Here is a 23,802-nt window from a genome sequence, read left to right as displayed (position 1 = left end):
TAGAAGTGTCATATGGTGGTCAGTGTTAAATAGCTTTGACAGTTACTCACTTCACTTCTTTGGTAATGGGATGGCTTTCCTTGTAAATCTGATAATAATCTACCCGTTTCATAGATATTTGACACTAGCTCAAATAATTTTCTAGTTCTTGTGTCTTTCACACATTTCAGAAGCTCTGAAGGTGTGTATTGACTTCTGAATTGCTTGATCTCAGATCATTCATTGCCCTCTCCAACTCTGACTTCATTTCTAGAGCACACATTTTTCCCAGCAATTTCCACCTCATCACACTTCAAGGCAGATGTTCTCTGTCATCCAGGCATTTGACACATTCCTTCTTTGTAGTTGCTAATTTAAGGTGTTTCCCATCTGCATGTCTTAGATTGGCACCTTTACTTTTGCCTTATCTAAAATTGTGCCTAATCTTTCTGTATAACATGTCTGCAAACTTTTGGAGCTAGTGGATCCTTTTTCTGGTGGAAGGATTGAAGGGGAAAGAAGAGGGGTGAAGGAAAAGGATTTCTGGTGAATAATTCTACCCTGATCCATGGTTATGGGTGACTTTCTTGAAGTCTATCCTTTCCCTAAACATCACCAAACATATTCCTTCACCTATCTTCCTACCCCTTCAACTGTTCTGCTAAGAGGAGGAGCCACTGGCTGCAGAAGTTTGCAAACTGTAATACCGTTTATACGTATGTTCTCATGCCACTGCTGAGTGAGTATATTTTTTAATCTATCCAATTACATTGTATATTTATATATTTAAAAAGAAAGATGATGAGACTTACCAAACAAAAGCGCTGGCAGGTCGATAGACACACAAACATACACACAAAATTCTAGCTTTCGCAACCAATTATATTTTCAAAATCTGACTCTTTTTGTTGATGTATCTCATGTCAATTTTTTCTACAGTCTATGAAAAGGTTTCTAACATACAGGATGTCAGAGGAAGTAGCACCAGTTGAAATTCATCATCACGCGTACAGGGTGTGATAAGCAAGGTAGTGTGTAGGCAACTCTGTGAAAGCAAAGAACTGTGAGACTCAGTTGTTGTTTCCTACTGGTATCTTGGCCGGGGAAATTGCAATAGACCTTTCAGATTAAGGCTCAGAGTTTTCAGCACAGTTAATCTAATTGAGTTCATTGTTTGCCTATATACTGTTCACCAACAAATAAATTTTCTGCAGCCATTGCATGTGGAAATTTTTGGCTGTGCATCTCATTATGCTGATTTTGCTAGCTCCGGTTTCCATCTTGTTTTATCTGCAGAAGCCCTTGTTTGGTCAACATACCTGCAATGCTGAAAGATTGTGTAAGCCTTTCATGTGCCGATTTCAAACATAGCAGGCAGACTGCACAAAATTTGTACGAATTGTGTTGTGAATGTTTCAATTTTTTGGCATAATATATTGAAGTAGTTGAGAGGTTGCTGCAGTTGTTTTTTGAACAGTATTTGTAACAATTATGTTTTCTCTGTTTGTAGCTTTAGGGAAACATACTTTTACACAATCATAGTATTTGCGTTGCTGCTTCAGTGCTTAGTCTGTAAATAAATTTGACAATAAGATTTAATAGTATGGATAAAAAAATCTACTCGCCAAGTGGTGACAAGAGAACACACATGCACGTATTAAAAAGGTTTTACTTATGCAAGCAATCTGAGCCTATGGCTCCTTCTTCCAGCAGAAGGGTTGGAGGGGAAGGAAGAGGAGTGGAGGGAAAGTAACTGGAGAGCTTTAGGAAAAAGGAGTAGACTTCGGAAAAGTCACTCAAAACCCTGGGTCAGGATAGACTTACCTGATGGGATGAGAAGGAAAGACTGATGAATAATAATATGTACATCTACCCCCTTCCCTATTTGTAGTCGAATTGAATCACCTCTAAAATGGACAAATACTCAACAATAGTACTCATTTCTACAGGAGACAAATTATGCTAACAAAAATAAGTTCGCACAGAATACTTGAAAAGCAGCATAACAAATGAGAAATGAAATGTGAGATTCAATCATTCTACAACACTGTTTATTTTCAGTTGGCTAAAGTGTTAATCCGAAGTGGTAAGAGTTTCTCAAGTCAGCCACAGGGAGCTGTGAGGGCTAACATATTGTTTTCATTCAGTTTGCTTACGTTATCAGCACTTAAGAACTGTAAGTTGCTGTAATTTATAATGGATGCAAATTACAGCCATGACTGTCGAGAAATGTAGTTGTAAGAGTTTCTGACACACAGTTTGTTCGCGCAGAAAATAGGACATTAATCTTAAGTTGCTGGTGATTCATGAAACAGAGGCCACAGACAACTGTGCATTAGCAATGACACTCAGTGTCACAGATGTGAATGTTTATAGATGGCATTAGATAAATAACAAATTAAATAAAACCAGTTGTACACGCCAGCCAGAGGGGATCAGGGGATAAAAGCAGGGTAGGTTTCCTGAATTGGAGTGCCATGTTGGTCAGTACTTGCAAGAGAAACACAGTGAAGATTTCTTGAATATTTGATGAAATACCGAAGTGAAGGTGTTGGAGATAAGAGGAATTCTCCTCATGTATGTGTCACGAAATTCAAAGCAGGTACAGTGAATGCCTGTATGTGAGGAAAACGAAAATGGCTGGGTTTACGTTACGGTGCAAAACACCAGCTCAGTGACTTCCAGATCTGTTTTATGAGAAACTATTTGCATTTCAGTGTCATGAAATGGATCTGTACAAACAGCATGACTATTTGTTAGACTGTATGTGCAATGGAGATCAGACACCTGTCTATTCTGATATGCCGTAAAACATTACTGTTAACATGAAGGACGTCAGAAGCATTGCTGTAAGATTTTCTGACAATGAAAACGTCAGAATAACAGTAAAGCTGGGTGCACTAGTAGATACAAAGAACTGATGGAACTAGGTCTTTGTGATGAGTACGTTTTGTGGGATTGCCTCAGAAAAAAAATAGAAGTATGTAAAGTACAACAAATTTCTAATGTTTTCATCTCCAAAATAACCAATGACATGTAGAGTTATTGATGCTGAAGTAAGTGTTTGAGAGGATGTATAATATATGATTTTCAAGTTCTCATCAATATGTGCACTCAGGTAGTTGTAGAATTAGTGTCACATATTTCCTTTCCCCTGGTGCTGTGTTACTGATTGTGGTGTATCAGGTCTTGTACAGAATTGAATGATTGGTGGACCATTTGCCGAGATACTGATTAGTAATACTTTTGAATATTTCATTTATTGTACCTCCTGTTTTTGCAGCTCTGTTGGACTTGGTTATGATGTTTGAATTATGAGCAGTGACCACTGTTTGTGCTTTCAGTGTATCATGTGAGAATTCATCGAATATGTGGCAACAGTAATTGCGTTACGGCTATCTTCCAGGGGTTTAAGTAAATGTAATGTTCACATCTCTGACTCAACGAGGACTTTCCACAACAGGTAACATCACCAAGGTCAGGCCGCGGCAGAGGTCAAACTTCTCCCAGAGGGGGCGGTGTGAACCGAGGTGTGACGTCACAAGCAGGTGGCAGTGGTGGAAACATGGAAATAGGCATGCTGCCACCAATGTGGAAAGACAAGGACGGGGCTTCCACTACAAAAGTCCTCAGCAGCCCGGGAGCCGCACCTGCACTCCAGTCTACACCGTCGAGGGGACCCGGCAGGTTACCGCGTGGGGGCAAGGGCGGTGGCCAGGTGGCGGTCCCTCCAAAGTGAGTACCTTTGTGTTATCTGATTCTTCTATATGTATCAGTGGAAAAATAATCTGTAGGTGGGCTGCTGGACACGTACTGTGCAGCTTTCAACCAGAGACTGGTGAATTAGTGTGTGGGGATGTGAAATTGTAACATGTTTGTAATGTGCTAGTTATCATTACATCTGTCATAGTAGTTTTGTAGGAGATGACTAAAAATGAAGAGGGGATGGGATTTTAATAGATGCTGCACATTGTGTGACAATTGATAAATGAGCTTCTGTGTTGTGCTTTTTGTGTTTTTATTGAGTAGAGTTGTAGTTTTTTCTGCCTAAGTCATCACAAAGGTAACATTCAACATGATTTCACTTATCTGTTCCTTAACGGACACACAAATGATGAATGTCCCATGCGTTCATAAAATGCACAAATTTTAGAAAAGGAAAAACAGAATTTTAGCTTATTCTTACAAAAGAATTGACTCTAAGATAAATTAGCAGTGCAGTACACAGTTGTTGGTAGCCTGTATGTGAGAGATATGTCATTTTCATGTTCAGTACCTTGTATTGACTCTTCTTATGCTCTGGTAGATGTGCTGTTCCTTGTTTGGGTCACCCGTATTTGCAGAGCTGCTCACATCAGTGAGACAGCTAAAATACTAAACTTATCGTTTTTTAAAAGAAGGGGGATGGAGAGATTCACTTTACTGCTCGACCATCATACTTCCTTTGTGCATCCTTCTGCTATCTGTAACAGTGCTGAATCTCTAGTCACATGAAATTTTATTCCTAACTCTCCACCATTTTTCAAACACTGATTCTTAGCCTGCAAGTATCCTCTAGATCTTCCGTCCACGATCATGTCCTGCAGAACACCTGCCTTATGCCCAAACAATCATTCAAGTGTGAGAGTTTCAGTTCCTACTGTTGTCACTCTGGTTATATTTCGTAGTCTGCTTCTTCTACTACTTTATGCAACTGTGGCACTAAACCACAAACTCCCCCATTACATGTCCTTTATAACTGACTTACTCTAATTACTCAATGAAGAACAGTGTGTTGCAATCTGTTGTTAATCTGCATACATTGCTGCAGATTTTTGTCTCGGTGCGTTATGACTCTCGCTTTAAATTTTGAATGTGTGTCATTCAAAGTTAGTTTGTGCTGTTGTTGTAAGTGATCATCGAGGAGGACATTGTGGGAATTCTACATGACCGCAAGCGCATCACAGAAGTTGTTTGCCATTTGCCCCCTCTGATTTTAAACAGTGTGTTGAGCATGTATTAGTCTTGCGTGGTTAACTGTGGTGAGTGCCTTTGCAGTCTAGTTTTGTTGTTGTCTTATTATGGACGGCTGTTGAATGGAAGGAAGTGTAAGAGTGAAACCCATAGCCTAACCTCATATAGCACTGAGTAGCATAGCTGAACTGCAATTCTCTCTCTGACCAGTCGCAGTTGACAGTGCTTAACTTGTTTGATCGAGTACACAATGAAGACAGGTTTGAAATTTAGTGTAGGGATTTGGTGCATAGTTTGATGATCGAGTGCCACTTTTCCTCCCATTATCGCACAAATACTAGCGATGAATATTTTTTCTCTAACCAAATTGAGAATTGCAGTGTTTGATGTAAACACTGCTGCAGTAGGATACATAGTGCCCCATCAAGTATAAGCTGTGCTTGCTTCCCTCACCTTTTTACAAGGAGGAGATACCGTGTGAATACTAGTTTACTAGTTGTATATTCAGCAATTTAATACATTGTAGGCATTAGTTTTTTGACCATTTTATTGATGTCTAAAATACGGTAGTTAATTTTATTTGTAGAGCATTATTTAATTCAGATTGCCATCAGAAAATATACCCATAACATTGAAATTATCCACACTTTGGTTCTGAAAATATTTGTCAGGTGATAAAACACTGTTAGTAGAGAATGCTATATACAGGGAGGCATGTTGTACAATGCCTTTTGCATATTCATTCTACACTTCAGATTTTAGAGTGTACGAAGTGCCAGTGTTGCTTTTGATAGTATTTAGTGTGCGATTTTATTTGTTATTGTGTAAGTGGATCAGTGCTACCCAAAGTTTCATAAGTCATGCAGTCTTAATTCACAAATATTCTCATAATTTGTAGTTAGATTTAACTCGGTGATTAATTTTGGTTCTTTTTGTTTTATATCAGCTGTATTGCTTACATTCTAAAGACGTTTTGTATAGTTCAATACACTGAACACAGTAATTAAAAAAAATACACTGTCAACATTTCTTCTTTGTCAGAGACAGTTTCTTGGTATGAAGTTCAGTCTCAAATGTTTCAGCATCCTGTCCAGCGTATAAATTTGAGATTGTTTACCACACACACTTTTAGCATGAAACAAAAAATTGAGAGTTGTGATAACTGTTAAAAGTTCAGTGTGGCTATTGTATAAAAACAGAACTTCCTTTTTTGACTAAAAGTCTCACCAATTTTGTTTTACTAAATTTATAAACTTCTGGTATATTTTGAGCTCTGTATGCAGTAGGCTATCAATTATTGTCAGATATATGGGTGCATACTGTGCTTAGGAATGATTTCGTACATACTGACACATGGTGGAACATTATACAAATCGTTCCCTTTCCTTTGGATGCATCAGTTGTGGTGGTAACCCTTTTGTTAAATTCTTTAGTACAGCTTTGAGCTTTGATGCAGAACAAATATAAGTGGAATCTCTTGTAGCTGCATTCTCTTTGAAAGTTTTGTGAGATTTAAAAATTTCATAGCAGAAAATTGCCAACATAGTGAGACTAACAGTAGATATCTAGCTTCACTTGTAAAGATATAAATAAATTATAAAGACAGCCATTTTATATTGAAGTATGATAATACTATATGTGTGAACAATTTACCATAGCATTTGTCTGATGGTTAATGCTGAATGATTTTTGTCTTAAAATGTCTCTTCTGCCTTTAAGTATATTTAAAAACTACCAGTAAGTTTTTAGTAGGTTGTGTTTATTTGTATTTACTGGCACTCGATTGGTAAATAAATGAGGTACTGCATATCAGCTGATTTCTCCATGCCCAAAGCTAATCAGACCTGTTGTTATAACACAGAATTGCATTCTCTTTAAGTCCACTGCTTCAGTTCTGTATCTTTGTCAAATGTGACTTTCCAGTTCCTTTCATTCACGTGTGCATTATTTAACGGTCCAATTTTACTTTGCATGGAAAATGTGGTCTTACCTACGCGCATTAAAAAGTATTGGATCGGTTATGTCTAGCTCAGTGTACATATTCTTTTTAGAGTTATCCTTTCACACTCATCCCCCGTGTTTCCACCTTTCGTTCCTACGTTCCCTCGAGATCTGAAATTCAGGGGAACGGACCAGCGACGTGCCAGCGCCGAACAGAACCCCCGGTTTACAGGGTTTGCACAGTAAATGCAGGAGCGACAGCCACAGCGACGGTGACTGTGACCACCGGTGAAACAGTTTTGGGACCGGCAAAGAAGTACGGAGTCTGTACCATCCAGTGCCCAGGTTTGCTGGGGACGGTGCCATCGCTGCAGTGCCAACTCTGTCTCTGCCTGTACCACTCGGAGTGTGTGGGCCTTGGGTCTATTAACACCAGCATGCGTAACTACATCTGTAAGGTTAGTTAAGACTCCTTACTCTTTACGTTGTGTAGTTTTGAGAGTGAAACTGTAGTTTTGAGTGTGAAGCAATAATATTATTCTTTCATTTAGCACTGAAAGGTGTGCCAGAATGTATTATCTTCCTGATATTAAATGGATGTGCTAGGCTGAGGCCTAGGAAGTGGATGAGAGAACAAGTGACTATAGCTTTGGTTTCGTCTGTGATGTGAGATCAGATGGCTTTTAGTATTGTACATTAGACTGAGCTTGGCACATGTCATCTGTCAGGAGGGTCCAGTAAGTTTCTAAGCTTAGCTTAGTGTTTACTTTTTATATTCGTATAATGGACCACATATAGGTTGCTCTTCTTTGATAGTGATGTAATTGTAGCTTGCTACATGCATAGTTTTTAAACGGTATATAATTTGAAATGACTGTATCTACTGTAGATTTAAAGAGAAGTGCTGATGTGATGCCATCATTCAGTTTTACATTCTCGCATTCTGGCTGCACCGTAGGTGTGTGTCGTGTGTGTGTGTGTGTGTGTGTGTGTGTGTGTGTGTGTGTGTGTGTGTGTAGAGATAAATATATTTATATTATGCAGTGTATCTGAGAGTGATTGATCCTCCAGATTGCAAGTGAAAGTATACCTAGGCTTGTGGTGACTGACGAACAGGTGTGCATTGTTGCAGAAGGCTGTTTGTTCCTATTGGTTTATGTGCTAGATACACTAACCCATCTTCAGGCCATACAATCACTTATATGAACATATGTCATGTAATGCAGGATTTGTGTAGTATGAGCATGACCCAGTTCGGGAACATTTTGTATTGTGTCGGTCTTATTACTCAATTTTTAGTCTTCAAGAAAACCATTGTGGCAATAGCAGGTCTGTGTTTGTGTGTTTCAGACAAATCTATTCAATCGTCAGAATGGGATAAATTCCATTTATTGACTGCTGTATACCTATAGAAAAGATAGCATTATTTTCCCCCGAAAACAGCTTTATTGTCATTTGCAATTTGTGATGAATATTTTAGCAGCAAATAGCCCCCTTTTTTCTTAATATCTTAGCACTAAATGTAATCAAAAGTAAAAAATGAAAATAAAAATGCAGACTACTCTTAGTTTTTTATCTAATACAGCTTTACTTTAATGGTGTTGTGCTATGCCAGTGAATGTTGCTAGTTTATTTTATTTCATTAATTAAATTAATTAATTAATTAACTTTTTTATTTTTATAGAACTGCCAGCTCGAGAAGGATAAGAAGTCGACCTCCGTAACCACGACAGTCGTGACTGCTGCACCCCCTCCTTTAACACCCATCAGTTCCCTAGAAGGCCCAAAAAATGGTCACAGTTCTGTTAACAGTTCTACAATGAGAGGTGCACAGCCAAGTGGCGTACTGCCCCCACTGAGACGATTTCCTAGACAGGACAATAAGACCTCACTGGCACCCTTTGCTGCCCCTACTGCAGCCTGTGCCCCTCTGTGCTCCTCTGTATCCACTAATACGACTGGAACGATGACTAGCGCTGTCCCCACCTCGGCCACGTCGGCTTCTACGAAGTTCGTTATGGTGCCGACATACGTGCAGACCGAACAGCCCTCGGCACGACCCGGTGCTCCACCCCCACTCGCACGACTGCCGAGGCAGGATGGTAAGACTGCGCCTGTGGGCATCGCTGCTCCTAATGTGGCTTCTCTCTCCCTGTGCTCGTCCGTTCCTACTGGTACGGCCGGTACAACGTCCTTCGTGGGGGCCGCTTCTTCCCAATCTCCCTCTCCGAAGTTAGTCATGGTGCCGACATATGTCAAACTGGACCAGGCCGACAGAGCTACGCAGACACTGACGAATGCGGTAACTACGGTGTCCATTGTGGGCTCTGTCACTACTTGGTTGCCACCCTCGTCCCAGATACGCGTGTCAGGACCTGGGGGCTGCCTAAGGCCCCCACTCCCGGCGGTGTCCCCCGCTGCTGCGACACTGACCGGTTGCCCGCCGCCCCCTCCCCCCGTCTCCCAAGGGCTGATGAGAGCCGGCGGGCGACGCTACATCGTATTGCCTAAGCACAATGTGCTCTCCGTGTCTCCTGCTGGGGCCACGCTGACCACCCGTCCAGCAGGCCCGGATGCGGTCACGGCATTTTCCGCCTCCCGGGGCATGACTCCCCTTTGCGACATCCGTTCGCAGTTGCCCCCCTCGACGCAGACGGCGTACCTGATCGGAGCCCAGAATCCGCCCGGAGTGCTTTTGGTGCCCGTGCTGGGGTCGCCGGGGGCCAGTGTTCCGGGCATGGGGGCGAGCCTGCCCATGAACCAGGACAAGCAGCAGATCCTCCTGGTGAATGGTTCTCCTGCCGGAAGTCCTGGAGGATTTGTCCTGTCGGCGACAGCGGCCACTGGCATGTGAGTGTCCACAGACATTGTTTAAGAGTTTCTTCTGTCGCCTGTCGCACAATTATTTGTTGGAATCATTACTCTTCTTAGTATTAAACAATATTTGCACATGTTGTAAGTAGTAAGTTTAGTTATATTCGTAGTATGTGTCTGGATGAACAGACCAGAAATAAAAATATAATTTCCTTGTATTGGTGTAAGACTTTCTTTGTGTTCTGTAAAGATATTGTTATATCAGATACATTACTACTGTTGATGCAATCTTAAGTTTAAACCCAGCTTATCCTCTTGGTCATCCAATGTTTTTCATCCTTCCTGTGCAAAAACGAAGGAAGACCTCATACCACTTGTTGAATTGTCACTGTGGCTGTGTAAAATAAATTGGTTACTTTTATTTTCATCTGCTCACTAAATTTATTTTTAGATAAGTTGAAATATGTCCCAAAAAAAAAAAACATGTATCTGCATCCTAACACTAATACATATTGTGGAGAGCCTTCCGTCATTCCTACCCAGTTTGTTGTTAATCCAAGATGAAAGTGTCAAACCCACTGTGACTTGGTACTGTGGTGTATGTATGGCTTGTTTGAGGTGGTGGTGGTGGTGGTTGTGCCCTAAACATAATTTTTAATGGGAACCCCAAGCACATTCCTATCATTATTAAGCACCAAAATTTGTTTCCAAGTTTAAATCTTTTTTTATTCAAAAACAGGAAGTGGTAGTAAAGTATTTGACATGCTTTTTAAGTGTTAGTTTCTTCCAATTGTCAAATACAATTTTCAGTAAGTGTAGCGGTGGTATCTGTATGTTCCTGTTATTGGTCTTAATTCTGCTAGTTAATTTTTAAAAAACAAGAATGCTGTGCTTCGTTTTGTGTGTGTGTGTGTGTGTGTGTGTGAGAGAGAGAGAGAGAGAGAGAGAGAGAGAGAGAGAGAGGGGGGGGGGGGGGGGTGCATGAACTTTTGGGCATACAGCAGAGCATAATGTAGCACATTTTGTGTACATGGCATCCCCTCGAGATATTTGACTATCATTTAAGCTTAATATGCCCTTCTGCCATCTTTTTGAGAGTCCTTTGTTAGGATTTTAATAAAAAAATTGCAGCTATTACATTCACATATTATATATATATATATATATATATATATTTGTATCTCTGGGCAAGCTATATGACTTTAGAACGCTGAATTATGTTATGGCTTTGGTGAGTTGGTTCATGGGCATACTACATCCATTTTAACCGTGTACTGTGGCAATCTTACTAACCTTGTGGCTAGTCTACACTGATCAGCCTGATCATAATAGCACGTGGACCAGACATTGTGCCTTTGTCCATGTGTAGTACATTCAGTAAAGATCCACTTCATTGTAGTAGTATGTGGCATCTGGTCTCAGCCATATAGCATCAAATACCAAAACACAATTTCTGTGTATCACAAGTTAGCAGTTTGTTTATCTCTGGTTTGGTGCTCAGTGACACCCAGTTGCGTTTGGTGGGATTAACAAATGTGGGAATTAAGCATAATCAAATTTCACAAACTACTGCAGCATGCATAGTTTGTACTGTGAAACATGGTGTTTTATAGGGAAGTTGTTGACCATAAAGTGGTCAGTTATAATACTAGCTTAACCAGTGCTTTTATGGTGTTACTACCACAAGTTACAGTGAGGCTCAGTACACTCCTACAAAACATGTGATTTATCTATCAGTAGTGGCCACTTCTTGTACTTTCACACTACATATGGTATCTTTATGTTGTGACATGTTTCATGAAAATACAGACCTTTTCCTGTGCTCCACCAGAAAGAGTTGTATGTAATATGTAAGAAAACAGATACAAGATTGAGGCTGACAGTGTGTGTTGTTACTAATTACATTCCAGTTATGGTTACCTTCAAAATAAGATCCATTTGGGTCCACACAAATCTGCATCTGTCCTATTGCTCAAAACATAAAAATCATTTTCCATTGGGCTACACAGGTGCTCCTTTGTTGTGTTTGCCTTCCTGCACAGCACAAGGACAGATATGGAGTAAGTTGTAAGTTATGTCACTGAGTTGACCAACTGATATAGTATGTCATACTGTAAGGGTGCAATTAGGGATCAAGTAGCAGTCACAGTAAAACCTGAATGCAAACTAGCTTTTTCCTGTTACATAAAGATTGTGTTTTATCTGTTTTCATCTTGTATACATTATCACACCTGCACAACATACAGTAGTCTGTGAATGACTGAATGGTGTGAATATTTGTAGCATGTGTTATGCTGACAGACTGACATAAGTGGTGTGCGCTCTGTCATTATAGGAAGAATTTTAGCAATCTTGCATGTGTTTCTGTACATAATTCCTTTCTTTTGAAGATACAGTAATCCGTACTTTGTTGTAGTCTGTACTGGGTGTACATAAAGTCCGGGAACACTTTCAATTATTTATTGCACAGGCACTAAACATTGTACAGATGTCATACATATTGCATTTTGAATAGAAATTCTGAAAGTTTTTTTTTTACGAACATTTGATATGCGAACCAGGAGTGACCCGGCAGACATCAGTATGATAATCGAATTCTTGCCATACCCATCCTTGACTGTGACAGTGACTGTGACAGTCAGTTCCCGTATTCTCTCCCAGAGCTCTGCTATGTCATGTGGTAGAGGTGGTACATACACCAGATCTTTGTGTCCCCATAGAAAAAAGTCACACGGAGTGAGATCTGGTGATACGGGAGGCCATTTTATGAAACAGCTGCCCCTTCTGTAGCACGTCCGATCCATTGATGCGGCAGCTCAGTGTTCAGGTACTCGTGAACTGCACGATGAAAATGGGGTGGAGCCCCATCCTGCTGAAAGATGAACGGATAGTCTGATTGCATTTGAGGCATCAGCCCTTGCTTCAACATGTCCAGGTAGGAATATCCAGTGACAGTGCTCTCGGCGAAGAAGAATGGCCTGTACAGTTTTCGACGTGACAAGGCACAAAAAACATTTACGTTGGGGGAATCACACTCAGATTCAGTGCATTCGTGTGGATGCTTTGTACCCCAGATTCAACAGTTACGGCTGTTCACTTTTCCTTCAGTGAGAAAAGTGGCTTTGTCGCTAAAAATTAAGCGATTAGCAATGCCGTCCCCATCCTCATTCAGTTGTTGCAATTGCAAACAAAACTCAAAACACTTGTCTTTGTCGTCATCATTGAGCTTCTTCACTAGCTCCAATTTGAATGGTTTCATAGACAGCTTCTGTCGCAGGACTTTCCACACAGTCATTGAAGCCGTTTCAAGTTCACGGGATGCACAACTCACCGATTTCTTTGGAATCCTTATGAATGTCTCTTGTACGCCCTCCACATTCGCTTAACTCTCACTGGGGTATCCACTTCTCTTTGCGACCTGTCGTAACGAATTTGTTGTGCCAATGGTAAATTATCTTCCTTGTTCGTGGCTTCTTACCGTACTTGGTTCTAAACATCCGTTGAACAGCTGTAGCACACTTGTTTTTGTTGAACTTCAACACACGGTAAGTTCACTCTGCATCTGAACTTGCAATGTTTGCGACTGGCGCTGACTATCGGCAAATTACCAGACTACGCTGTGGTGGTATACATGAAACAAAACTTTCAGGGTTTCTCTTTAAAATGACATAAGCATGATGTCTGTGCAATGTTTGGTTCTTGTGTAATAAATAATTGAAAGTGTTCCCGGACTTTACGTACACACTGTATAATAAATTTGATTACTCTTACTACTTCATATTTAGCATTGCAGTTTTTACAAACCAGAACTTAAATTTTTAAGTGAATTCAGAAGGCTATGTTAATACCAACAATTAATATAATTTGCCATTATCTCAGTTTACTCCAACCTGTGATGCACTCATTGTGAACTCTTATTTGTAGTAACACGTACACTGATGCTGTAGTTCTATTCCAACCACCAAGCCCAGTGAGGTTGTGTGATGTTATTGGTGGTTGCCCTAATGTTCCCTGTCGAGTTTGGCAGTGTAACTGTAAAGAATGGCATTAACCTGTGCTTTCATGAAATGTCACAGTTCAGTTAGAAATCACACATTAAAAAATTCTTCAATATTTAGTCATTAAGATGGTGGTAAGATCCTGTATTTATCTCAAGTTTTGGTGGAAATATAGCTTTATGGCATCATCCAATTACTTGCAGCCATGACACCATTAAGATGATCATGTACACCATATAGTTAAAATGAAAATATTAATGGTAGGGATATGATTAATATGTCACAAATTTCGAAATAATTTATGAGTTTCAGCTTCTTTCAACATTGCACATATGTTTGTAAAGTAAAACAAATAAAATGTACTAAGCAGAAATGTTGCAGTGATAGTTGGTCAATGGCTTACATCTTTTTTTTCCGGGTGGGGATGGGATAACAAATGAAAATTAATTGTTCCAGATTTATATTTTGTGCATTGTAGAAGGGTTTTGTAATATTGGGTAGTACTATTTGCCTTTCACAGAGGGAAAACTTGGACAACTTTCCAACAGTCGTGTCATGACAGTCTGTTTCTGTTGACATGGCACTGAATATACCAGGTACCATAGGCATTCTTAAGTGACCAGTGAGAGAGGAGAAAACATTTGTCTTCTCTCGCCAAATTATTTGTGAAGTGCTGGAGTGTACCTTGAAGAGTATCAATACTATTAGTAATTTATTCTCTTCCAGAGCATCTTTCCATTAGCAATGAGAACAACTTTTTTTTTTTTATTTGTGCGATGTTTTACTATCTTGAATGTATTAATTTGTGTGTTTTATTTTTACAGATACTCCCAAATGTTTATGAATGGTGGTTACAGTTTTCCTTTTCCCTATCCAACCAACCTGTCACTACCTCTCTGTTGTTGCAACAGTATTTGTTTTCTTTTTCTCATTCCTGCAAAATAACTCTCAATATGTTCTGATTAATTGTAACTGGTAGCCATGTCTATGAAAACTGAAAACTGCAGTGTTAAAAGGACACATTGTAGACTTAAAAATAAGATACCCCTGTCATTAGTTTTGGTATAGAGGAAGAAGCTTGATATCTGGCTCTGAAATTTTGTTTCTGGTGTTTTATATATGGATAGTGACTTTAAGAATATTTTTGTATTCAAGGCATAGTACACAGGCAGTATATTTTTATAAGCTATGCTTACTGTAATTGTATAAACTGTAAGTGATTAAATATGTTGGCAATTTTCTTTAAATTTAAGAATTAATTCCAGAGACCACCATTGTATAGTAAAATCTCATTAGTTTGCTGAAGTTTTGTATGTTACCATTAAGAGCATTAATTCAGTCACAGTCTTGCAGTGAAAGAGCATCTAGTTGATTTCAAGGACTAAATGATAATTATTTGTGGCAGATGATGTGTATACTGTGTAATATACATTTTCTTTTGTATTTTACAAGTATGAAAATTCTGACTGCTTAAAAATAAGTTGTTACACATGTTTTGGACATTTACTGTGACTTGCACAAGATGTTACAGAACAGTTTTGGCATAGTACACTCAAATGATAAAATGTTTATTTGCAGTGAAACGAAATTTTATATTGGAAACTTTGGATTGCATTCTTTCGGAACTCACATTTATTCACATTGTGATACTGAATACAGGGAGTGGTTTGAAATATGGAAATACTACAAGAAATGCGTGCTCGAACATAAATGTAGTTTCTAGCCGAGCCTGTTGGTTGTGCTGTTGTATTTGACCACAAACGACATCTGTGCAGTATCTGCAAAATGTTGTAAGTGTCAGAACAGTGTTCTGTGTCGTTGCAAGTGCGTTACGTTGGAGCTACGTGAATTCGAATGTTGGTATATTGTTGGTGCTCGTATGGTGGGAGCTTTCATAACTGAGGTGGTCGAAGTGTTGACATTTCAAGAGGTACTGTATCAAAGATTTATACCACATAGAGAAAAGCAGAATAACATCATCACAACGGATCCAAAGTGTGTTTTGAGGGATTGTGATCGAAGGTCATTGAAGAGGATTGTGATGAAACATAAGCAGGGTGAGCTGGAATTACAAACCTACTCATCAGTTATGCATATGTCCAGAACAGGAAAACATGATGCCAAAGCCATAAAAGCTGGAAGCAATGGAAGAAAGTCATTTGTTCGATTGAGTCTTATTTCACACTGTTTCCAACTTCTGGTCAAATTTACACCCCAAGAGGGAAACATGGTGGGAGCTCAGTGATGATTTGGGCAGTCATATCATAGTATTCAATAGACCCTACTATGCAAGGTCACATTACTGCCAAGGATTATGTGACCGTTTTGGGTGATCAGGTTGTTCCTATGGTAAAATGTTTGTTTCCCAATGGTGAGGCTGTGTTCCAAGATGGCAGGGCCCCAGTTCACTCAGCTCATATCATCCAGGACTGGTTTGGTGAGCACTAGGATGAATGCACGGTAATGTTTGTGCTTTTGGTTTTTCCATATTTTTGTCTATCCACTGTATCTGAGACATAGTTCATGGTCTTGAGGGATAATTTAGTGCCTAGTGCTTCATAGCCTGGTGAGGTGACAGTCTCATTTTATGTAGACAGATGGTGAATTTATGTAATGTTAAAATACATTATTGCTAGAAGTGAATGGCCTCCTAAATAACTTGCAACAGCTGTGGAGTAATTGAACAGTGTTAGAGATACTGAGTTGAGTTTCAGTGAACTCCGTTAGTAAATGAACATGTGAAGCAATGCATTTGATGTACTCAGTGCCAAGACTTTCAGTCTCATCATATGTTATTATTGAAAATACTATCTATCTCTGCACATTATAACAATGAAAATAATCAATTATTGATAATATAACTTAAATGGATAGATAAAAAATCTACTCACCTAGTGGTGGCAGGGGAACATACACAAAAGGATTTAGCTTTTACAAGATTTCGGAGCCAGTGGCTCCTTCTTCTGGCAGAAGAGTTGAAGGGGAAGGAAAAGGGGTGAAGGAAAAGAACTGGAGAGGCTTAGGAAAAGGAATACAGTTCAGAAAAGTCAACCAGAATTCTGGGTCAGCGGAGGCTTACCAGACAGGATGAGAAGGAAAGACTGATTTTGGGGACTGCACTAGATGAGATTTGAAAACCAGATTCTGGTATAGGAACAGCTTATACCGTAATCTTAAGAAGAGTAATTATTTTCTTCCATATATTAGATTGTAGCACAAGGAGACTTTTTCAGATATGAATTTCTTCCATAATTGTCTGTGATAAAATACTATGAGAGAAAACCAAAATAGTTTTTTAGGCCTTCCCTTCTTTCCTGTTCTGACGCTACAGAATATTCGTATTGTAGAATAACTTTAGAAACGTGAATGCAATGACACAAGAGTCCCCATATGGACCGCATTTTACAAATTATTTTGCATCACCCACATAGTATTTCAGATATTTATGTTTCTTTGAAATTTGTGGCGGTACCAATTTCCATGTTGTCCCACCATTGTTGTTATGTTTTATTAATTTAATAGGTTCTGTGGTACATTGTAGAAAAAGATCTGTTGTGACAAAGTGAATAATCACATCAATCAACCGTATTTTGGCACACACACACACACACACACACACACACACACACACACACACACACACACACTCTTACTTTCATGTGTTCACTGTGCTGAGACCTGGAATAAATTGCAGAAGTTTCCTTTTCTTGAATCCCCGTGAGGTGTGTGATGAGGCGTGTACTGTCTTCAATTACACAATTTTTTGAAAAATTAGTGAAATAAATTGTCGCTCGGAGGGGGGGGGGAGGAGGAATCATTCAGGTAATATGTAATGTATGCTATATAAAAATGTAGTAAAAAATAACGTTCCCTCAATTTAGATATATTTGTTGGCTGTTTGTAGCAGGTGAGTTTGTTTTCTGTTGCAACCATGTAAATGGATAACTCTTGTATCTAAATATGATTAGTTTCTTTAGGTTTGGTTCCATAGTCATTTGAAATTTTATAAGGGCAACATTATTTTTACTGAGAGTGTATATTTGTGTTGCAAATCTTAAACATGACTGCGAAACTGCAACTGTGTAAATCTAAAGAGGTTGAAACAAATCAGCCAACCAGTTACGAACCAAAGGTTTATTAGCCCTTGACCAAGGTTTTGATATTTCTAAAAATGTGTGCTTGTAAAAAAGATATTTTTAGAAATATCAAAACGTAGATTAAGGGCTATCAAACCTTTGTTTTGCAACTGGTCGGCTAATTTTTTTCAACCTTTTCAGATTTACAGGGTTGCTGTTTCTCAGCCACGTTTAAGATTTTGAAATGCATGTTTTCACATGAATTAAATACTGTCACCAACTATATGTTTGTAAAAATAATTTTGTTACTGGTTACATGCATTTTAGGGCTCTTGAAGAAGATCTTTATAAATACCAAAACGTAGGTCAAGGGCGAATAAACCTTTGTTTTGCAACTGGTTGGCTGATTTTTTTTAACCTATTCAGATTTGTGTTTGTTTAAACCACAGCCATTTAGAACTAAATAAACCCAAGCATTTCATATGACATAAAAACAACAACCTGGGCATCTAATTTTGTTGTTTTGAACAGTCTGTGAACATGTAAGCAGAGTACTGCAAAATGGAGCTCAGTACCTGTTCCCACTCATGCTGAGAAACTGTTTGTATATCAAATGACATATATTCAGGGACTTGGCCACTTCAAAGCAACCAAACTTGACCAGTATTGCTTGATATAAACACAAATATATGGTCATTGCAGAAATAATGCAGTCTTTCAACTAACTGAGTATAATTTGTGACAATTTGGCTCAGATCTTTCAGTACAGATTTGTAGTTCAGTAAAAGAAAACTTTGTTGAAGGGTCTTTAAAAGATGAGGAAAGGATGTGATAGCAAATCATGAGTTCATAGTCTAAACTGCAATTTAAAATCACGCAGAACATAAACATATGCAAATTATTTATTCTTCCTCAAAGTGGAAACTGCTGTTTTCAAATATTGCAGCAGACTGGCAGATACATGAACTAACCTACAAATTAGCTTCCATTATAAAAAGTAGACTCATACAGAGATGTTGACAGCAACCAGCCAAGTTTTATAATGCTATTTATTTATTGAAGTAGCACCATTACCACTTTCAAACTGACAGATTCATCTCAGACAGCTCGTACACATTAAAATACCTTTTACAAAGGGTACTAGGAAAGTTTTGTAATACGATGCAGCAATAAGTCACAGGAGGCTTATTTTTGCTGTCTGAAGAAGAAAGTGATAGTGGAACGTGTTGTTTTGAACACACAGAAGACAGTCACAGCTAAGAGGTACACTGAGCAGTGCCTGCCAAAGGTCATCCAATTTTTGAAGAACCTGCGACTGAATCAAGAATGTTGGTTCCTCCAACATGACAATGCTCCAGCTCACTGTGCCAAAGCATGCAACAAATATTTGTGGGGTACAGGAGTGAAACTTCTTGAGCATCCTCCTTACACTCCAGACTTTGCTCCTTGAGACTTTGTACTGCTTCTGCATGTGAAAATGAATCTGAAAGGAGTGCAGTTTGCAAGTGATGAGGACCTCCTGAGGGTGTGGACAATGAGAGTGCTTTTCTCTTTACAAAAACTTGGGAGAACTGGTTTAGTGATTGGTTTCAGAGGATGAAGAGGTATATTCAGTGTGACGAAAATTACGTCAAAAAAATTAAATAACCAAAGCTTTATTACAAAATTTTCCTTGTACCCTTTGTACATTAGCTTTCACTTTTTGTGTCCCCAAATGGTGAATCTTCCTTGGATGGTGGTGCCCTACACCAAAACAAGTGTGAGAGAATGTGTTTATTTGTGACCTCTGTCTCTGGCAAAATAGAGAAGAAATGGTTTGGATAACATGAGACAGGACTGCTGTTCATGAGAGACAAAGCACCATTATATGTAAAGGTAGTTGTTTACCATTTGCAATGATCTCAAATGGTACCGTGCTTCACACTTTTCTTTCTTTCATCTCCTCTTGGCATTACGGGCAAAATGGATTTTTATCCCATCACTTCACACCATTCTTCAGTAATTTATCGTAAACCGCTTTTGAGAATTCACCAGTTAGCCATCTGTAATTAGTGTATTAAAAACAATATGGAAAGGATAGATTGCTACACACCACATAGAGTAGGCATTGACTCACAGACAGGCACAGTGAAAAAGAATACAAGAAATATTTCATTTTTTAGGTTGACTCTTAACACAGAATGTTACAGCAGCCAGCCACTTTGTAAAATGCTATTTATTTATTTAAACAGCACAATTACCGGTTTTGAACCAACAGGTTAATCTTCAGACGGCTAGTTCACGTTTTACATTAGTTTCGCCTTTTGTTTCCCCACCTGATGGAACTTCCTTGGAGTGGTGGTGTCCCACAACCAAAACAAGATGTGAGACAACATCTTTTTAACTGTAATTGTGGCTCACAACGTTTTTAAGTGACAAAAACAAATTATTATTAAAGGGAAGATGTTTCGGTTACTTATGATGAAGAATCCGCGCCATTATGTTCCAGTGCAGGAACATAATGGCGCAGATTCTTCATCGTAAGTAACCGAAACATCTTCCTTTTAATGATGATCTGTGTACATCACTTGAAATCGTTGTGAGGCACAATTACAGTTCAAAAGACGTTGTCTCACATCTTGTTTTGGTTGTAGGGCACCACCACCCCAGATAAGTTCCATCAGGGAAATGAAAGCTGAAACTTGAACTAGACGTCTGAAGATGAACCTGTCAGTTCGTAACCAGTAACGGTGCTGTTTAAATAAATAAATAGCATTGTAAAAAGTGGCTGGTTGCTGTAATCTTCTATGTAAGAGTCGACCTAAATTTTGTACACAGCCATGGGCTCAAAATGTCATTTTTTGACAAAATAGCATAAATATTTCAGTTTTCAGAGGCACAGTGAAAAAGAATACTAGAAATATTTCAGCTTTCAGCCGGAGTCCTCATCCAGAAGCGCGCGCGCTCGTGTACACACACACACACACACACACACACACACACACACACACACACAGTGTCTGGGGTGAAGGCCGTATTGTGACTTTGTCGCAATTGAGTAGCAGTCTGGTGTGTGTATTGAGGGTAAGGAAGAAGTGTGGATGAGGGAGGAGGGCAGGATAGTGTTGGAGAAGCTGCTATTGCAGCCTGTGGCAGGTTGCACGGATGTGGAGAGGAGAGGATAGGGCTGCTAGGTGTAGCATCAAAGAGGCAGTGGGTGGGGAAGGGGGAAGGTGAGAAGGAAGACGTAGAGAAGCAGAAAGGACATTGGTGGGATAGAAGGTGAGTGTAGTATTAGTACAGTAGTGGGGGCAGGCATGGAAATAGGCAGGTGGAGGACCGTAACTAGCAAATATTGAGGCCAGGGATGTTACAGGAATGATGGATATGTTGTAAGGAGGGCTCTCACCTGCCCGGTATAGAAAAGCTGTTGTTGGCTGGGAGAATCCAGACATCACAAGCTGTGAAGCAATCATTAAAGTGAATTACTTTGCGTTGGGTTACATGTTCGGCAACTGGGTGGCTCAGCTATTTCTCGGCTACAGTTTGGAGGTGGCTGTTCATACGTACAAACAGCTTGCCAGTTGCTTAAAGTGTTTATTATTGGTTCTGTCAACAGTTGCAGTTATTTATTAGGCAACTAGTTTAGTACCCTTACAGGTTCATTTTCAAGCCTGGCCCACTAAGGCTGCACTGACAGTGCCTGATCTTAATAACATTGAGTGGCAACACGTGCTCTGTAAATGTTAGCAGGATGAATTCCTCAATACACACATGCCTGTTACCAATTCAAAATCACAGTTTGATTTTGACTTGCTAACGTGTATGTGTATAGTGGCATTCATCATGCTAACATTTACAGAGCATGTGTTGACACTCAGTATTATTATTAAGATCAGGTACTGTCAGTGCAGCCTCTGTGGTCCGTGCTTGAAAATGAACCTGTAAGGGCTCTAAACTAGTTGCCTAATAAATAATTGCAACTGTTGGCAGAAACATTAAGAAACACTTTAAGGAATTAAAATAAAATTGCCGTTCCTTGTCAACGAAATGTTGAAACTGAAGAATGAAGAGAAGCTCATCAGTTTTTGAGTCAACGTTTAGTGTGGAACTGTGGTTGCAGCTAAGTTTGTAGATCACACGGCTGCTTTCACAGGTGGGCTTTCCTTTGATGGAGAAGAAGACACCTGCGACAGATCTGGAGTAGGTGATAGTGAGAGAACGTATGGGGCAGGTCTTCCATTTCGTTTCATTGCGGGTATATGAACCGTGAGTTATGTTGGGAGCAGAGGTGAAGTGGGGAGGACAAGGATATTGTGTATGTTGGGTGGGTGATAGAATACCACCGTGGGAAAGGTGGGGAGGATATTTTGTGCCCTGAAATTTGAAATCTGCCCACACCACCCACAGCGATATTCTGCGACGTACCGAACCCACGCAGCATCCTTGTCTGTCCCTACTACGCCCTTGCTCTCAACACCTACCCACATTGCTCATATCCCTGCAATAGAATTAAGTAAAAGACCTGTCATGTACAGCTTCCACCAATCACCTACTCCACTCCTGTCACAGGCATCTTCTACCTGTCAAAGGCAGAGCCACCTGTGGAAGTAGCCATGTGATCTATCTTCTTAGCTACAATCACTGTGTTGTGTTGTATATATACTTGACAACTGACAAGCTGTCTGTCCACATGAATGGTCACTGCCACCCACTTGCTGAATGTGCCCCGCAACATGATTTAATTCACTTCAACCACTGTTTCACAGCCTATGTTGTCTGCATTCTTCCCGCCAACACCAGCTTTTCTAAGCTGGGCAAGTAGGAACCCTCCCTACAACGTATCCTTCTTTTTCATAATCTCCGGGCCTCAAATGTTGCTAGTCCTTGTCCTTCATCTGTCTATTCCCATGTCTGCTCCCACTCCAGTACTGTTCATGTCTTCTATCCCACGGACACACTTGTGTAGTCCTGTACTCTTCTCTACTTCTCTCCTCCCTTTCCCTCCCCAGCACAGCCTTCGCAATACCACACATAGCCGCCCTATGCTGCCTCTACAACATCCCTGCACCTTCGTACTGGTAGCACAAGCGTATTCCCCCACCTCGACCCTGCTATCCTCCCCCACTCCACACCTCTTCCATGCCCCCACTACATACAAGCTAGAGTGCTGCTCATGTATTTCCAGTATTCTTGTGCCTGTTTGTGACTCATCACCTTCTCTATGTGGTGGGTAGGAATCTATCCTTTTCATATTGTTGTTGTTCCATCTTGAACTATCCATTGTTTATAGTTAATGCATTGGATGATACAAAATAGCATTACATTTTCTGACATTTGTATATTTCGCAGATTATCATTCAAAGTTTACTGTGAATGTGAAGCTGATCTTCATATTTCTTACATAATTGACAAAAACCTCTTTTGCCTTTATTTCAGGGTTGAGATTTGAATAGAATTTTCTCCACTGGGTGATGTAAAGCAGTTTTTAATTGTCAAATGTAAAACAACTTAAAATATGTGACACAACTTGTATAACAACATTTTCTAGTCACATGCTCGCTGTGCTCAGGGAACTTTATGTTTAACAAACAGGTGATACTTTGCTCTCAAAGTTTGATGAATACTTGCATTCATTACATCAGAAAAAAGTGATATATGAGTCTGCTCTTTTACTACTCATATTCTGTGACTCCATGTAGCTTATATCTTTGTTATGTACATTCATTTGTTTTTTTAGGAGATAATCCTTGGCTTTCCAGTTAGGCATTTGTTTTGTATGTGTTGTTGTACCTTGAATTGCAACTAAGAATGAGGATGAAGTTTGTTTTCAGACTGTAATTTGTTTCCAGTTTGGTGGTTTGCAGTGTGATCAGGAACTGCAACATATCTTAACCATAGTTGTAAATGTTATATGTGTCAGTTAGAAATCATCTACTGGCTATTTATTTTGGAAACAGTTTTTCAGTATCTTGCAGAAAAGTCTGTTATTAATCAGACCAGTTAAAATTTTTGTTTAGTGCTGCAAGAGTGTTGTTGATTATAAAGCCAATGGCAGAGAT

At 39.5% G+C, this 23,802-nt stretch overlaps 1 protein-coding gene across 4 annotated transcripts in view; it reads left to right on the top strand.

Moving 5' to 3' along the window:
* LOC126106893 (uncharacterized) overlaps positions 1 to 23,802 on the top strand; it is a 206,511-nt gene that overhangs the window by 111,313 nt on the left and 71,396 nt on the right. For 3 of the 4 annotated variants that reach the window (XM_049913305.1, XM_049913306.1, XM_049913307.1), the window contains exons 8-10: positions 3,443 to 3,714; positions 7,106 to 7,331; positions 8,558 to 9,723. In XM_049913305.1, the coding sequence (XP_049769262.1) occupies positions 3,443 to 3,714; positions 7,106 to 7,331; positions 8,558 to 9,723 (1,664 nt within the window). The remainder of the gene's footprint in view (positions 1 to 3,442; positions 3,715 to 7,105; positions 7,332 to 8,557; positions 9,724 to 23,802) is intronic. The other variant, XM_049913308.1, reaches the window with a different exon arrangement.

Source organism: Schistocerca cancellata, chromosome 10 (genome assembly GCF_023864275.1).
Source record: "Schistocerca cancellata isolate TAMUIC-IGC-003103 chromosome 10, iqSchCanc2.1, whole genome shotgun sequence".
In the NCBI taxonomy this organism is placed as follows: domain Eukaryota; kingdom Metazoa; phylum Arthropoda; class Insecta; order Orthoptera; family Acrididae; genus Schistocerca; species Schistocerca cancellata.
Note: the sequence above shows the minus strand (reverse complement) of the source record. Positions and strands in the feature narration are given on the sequence as shown.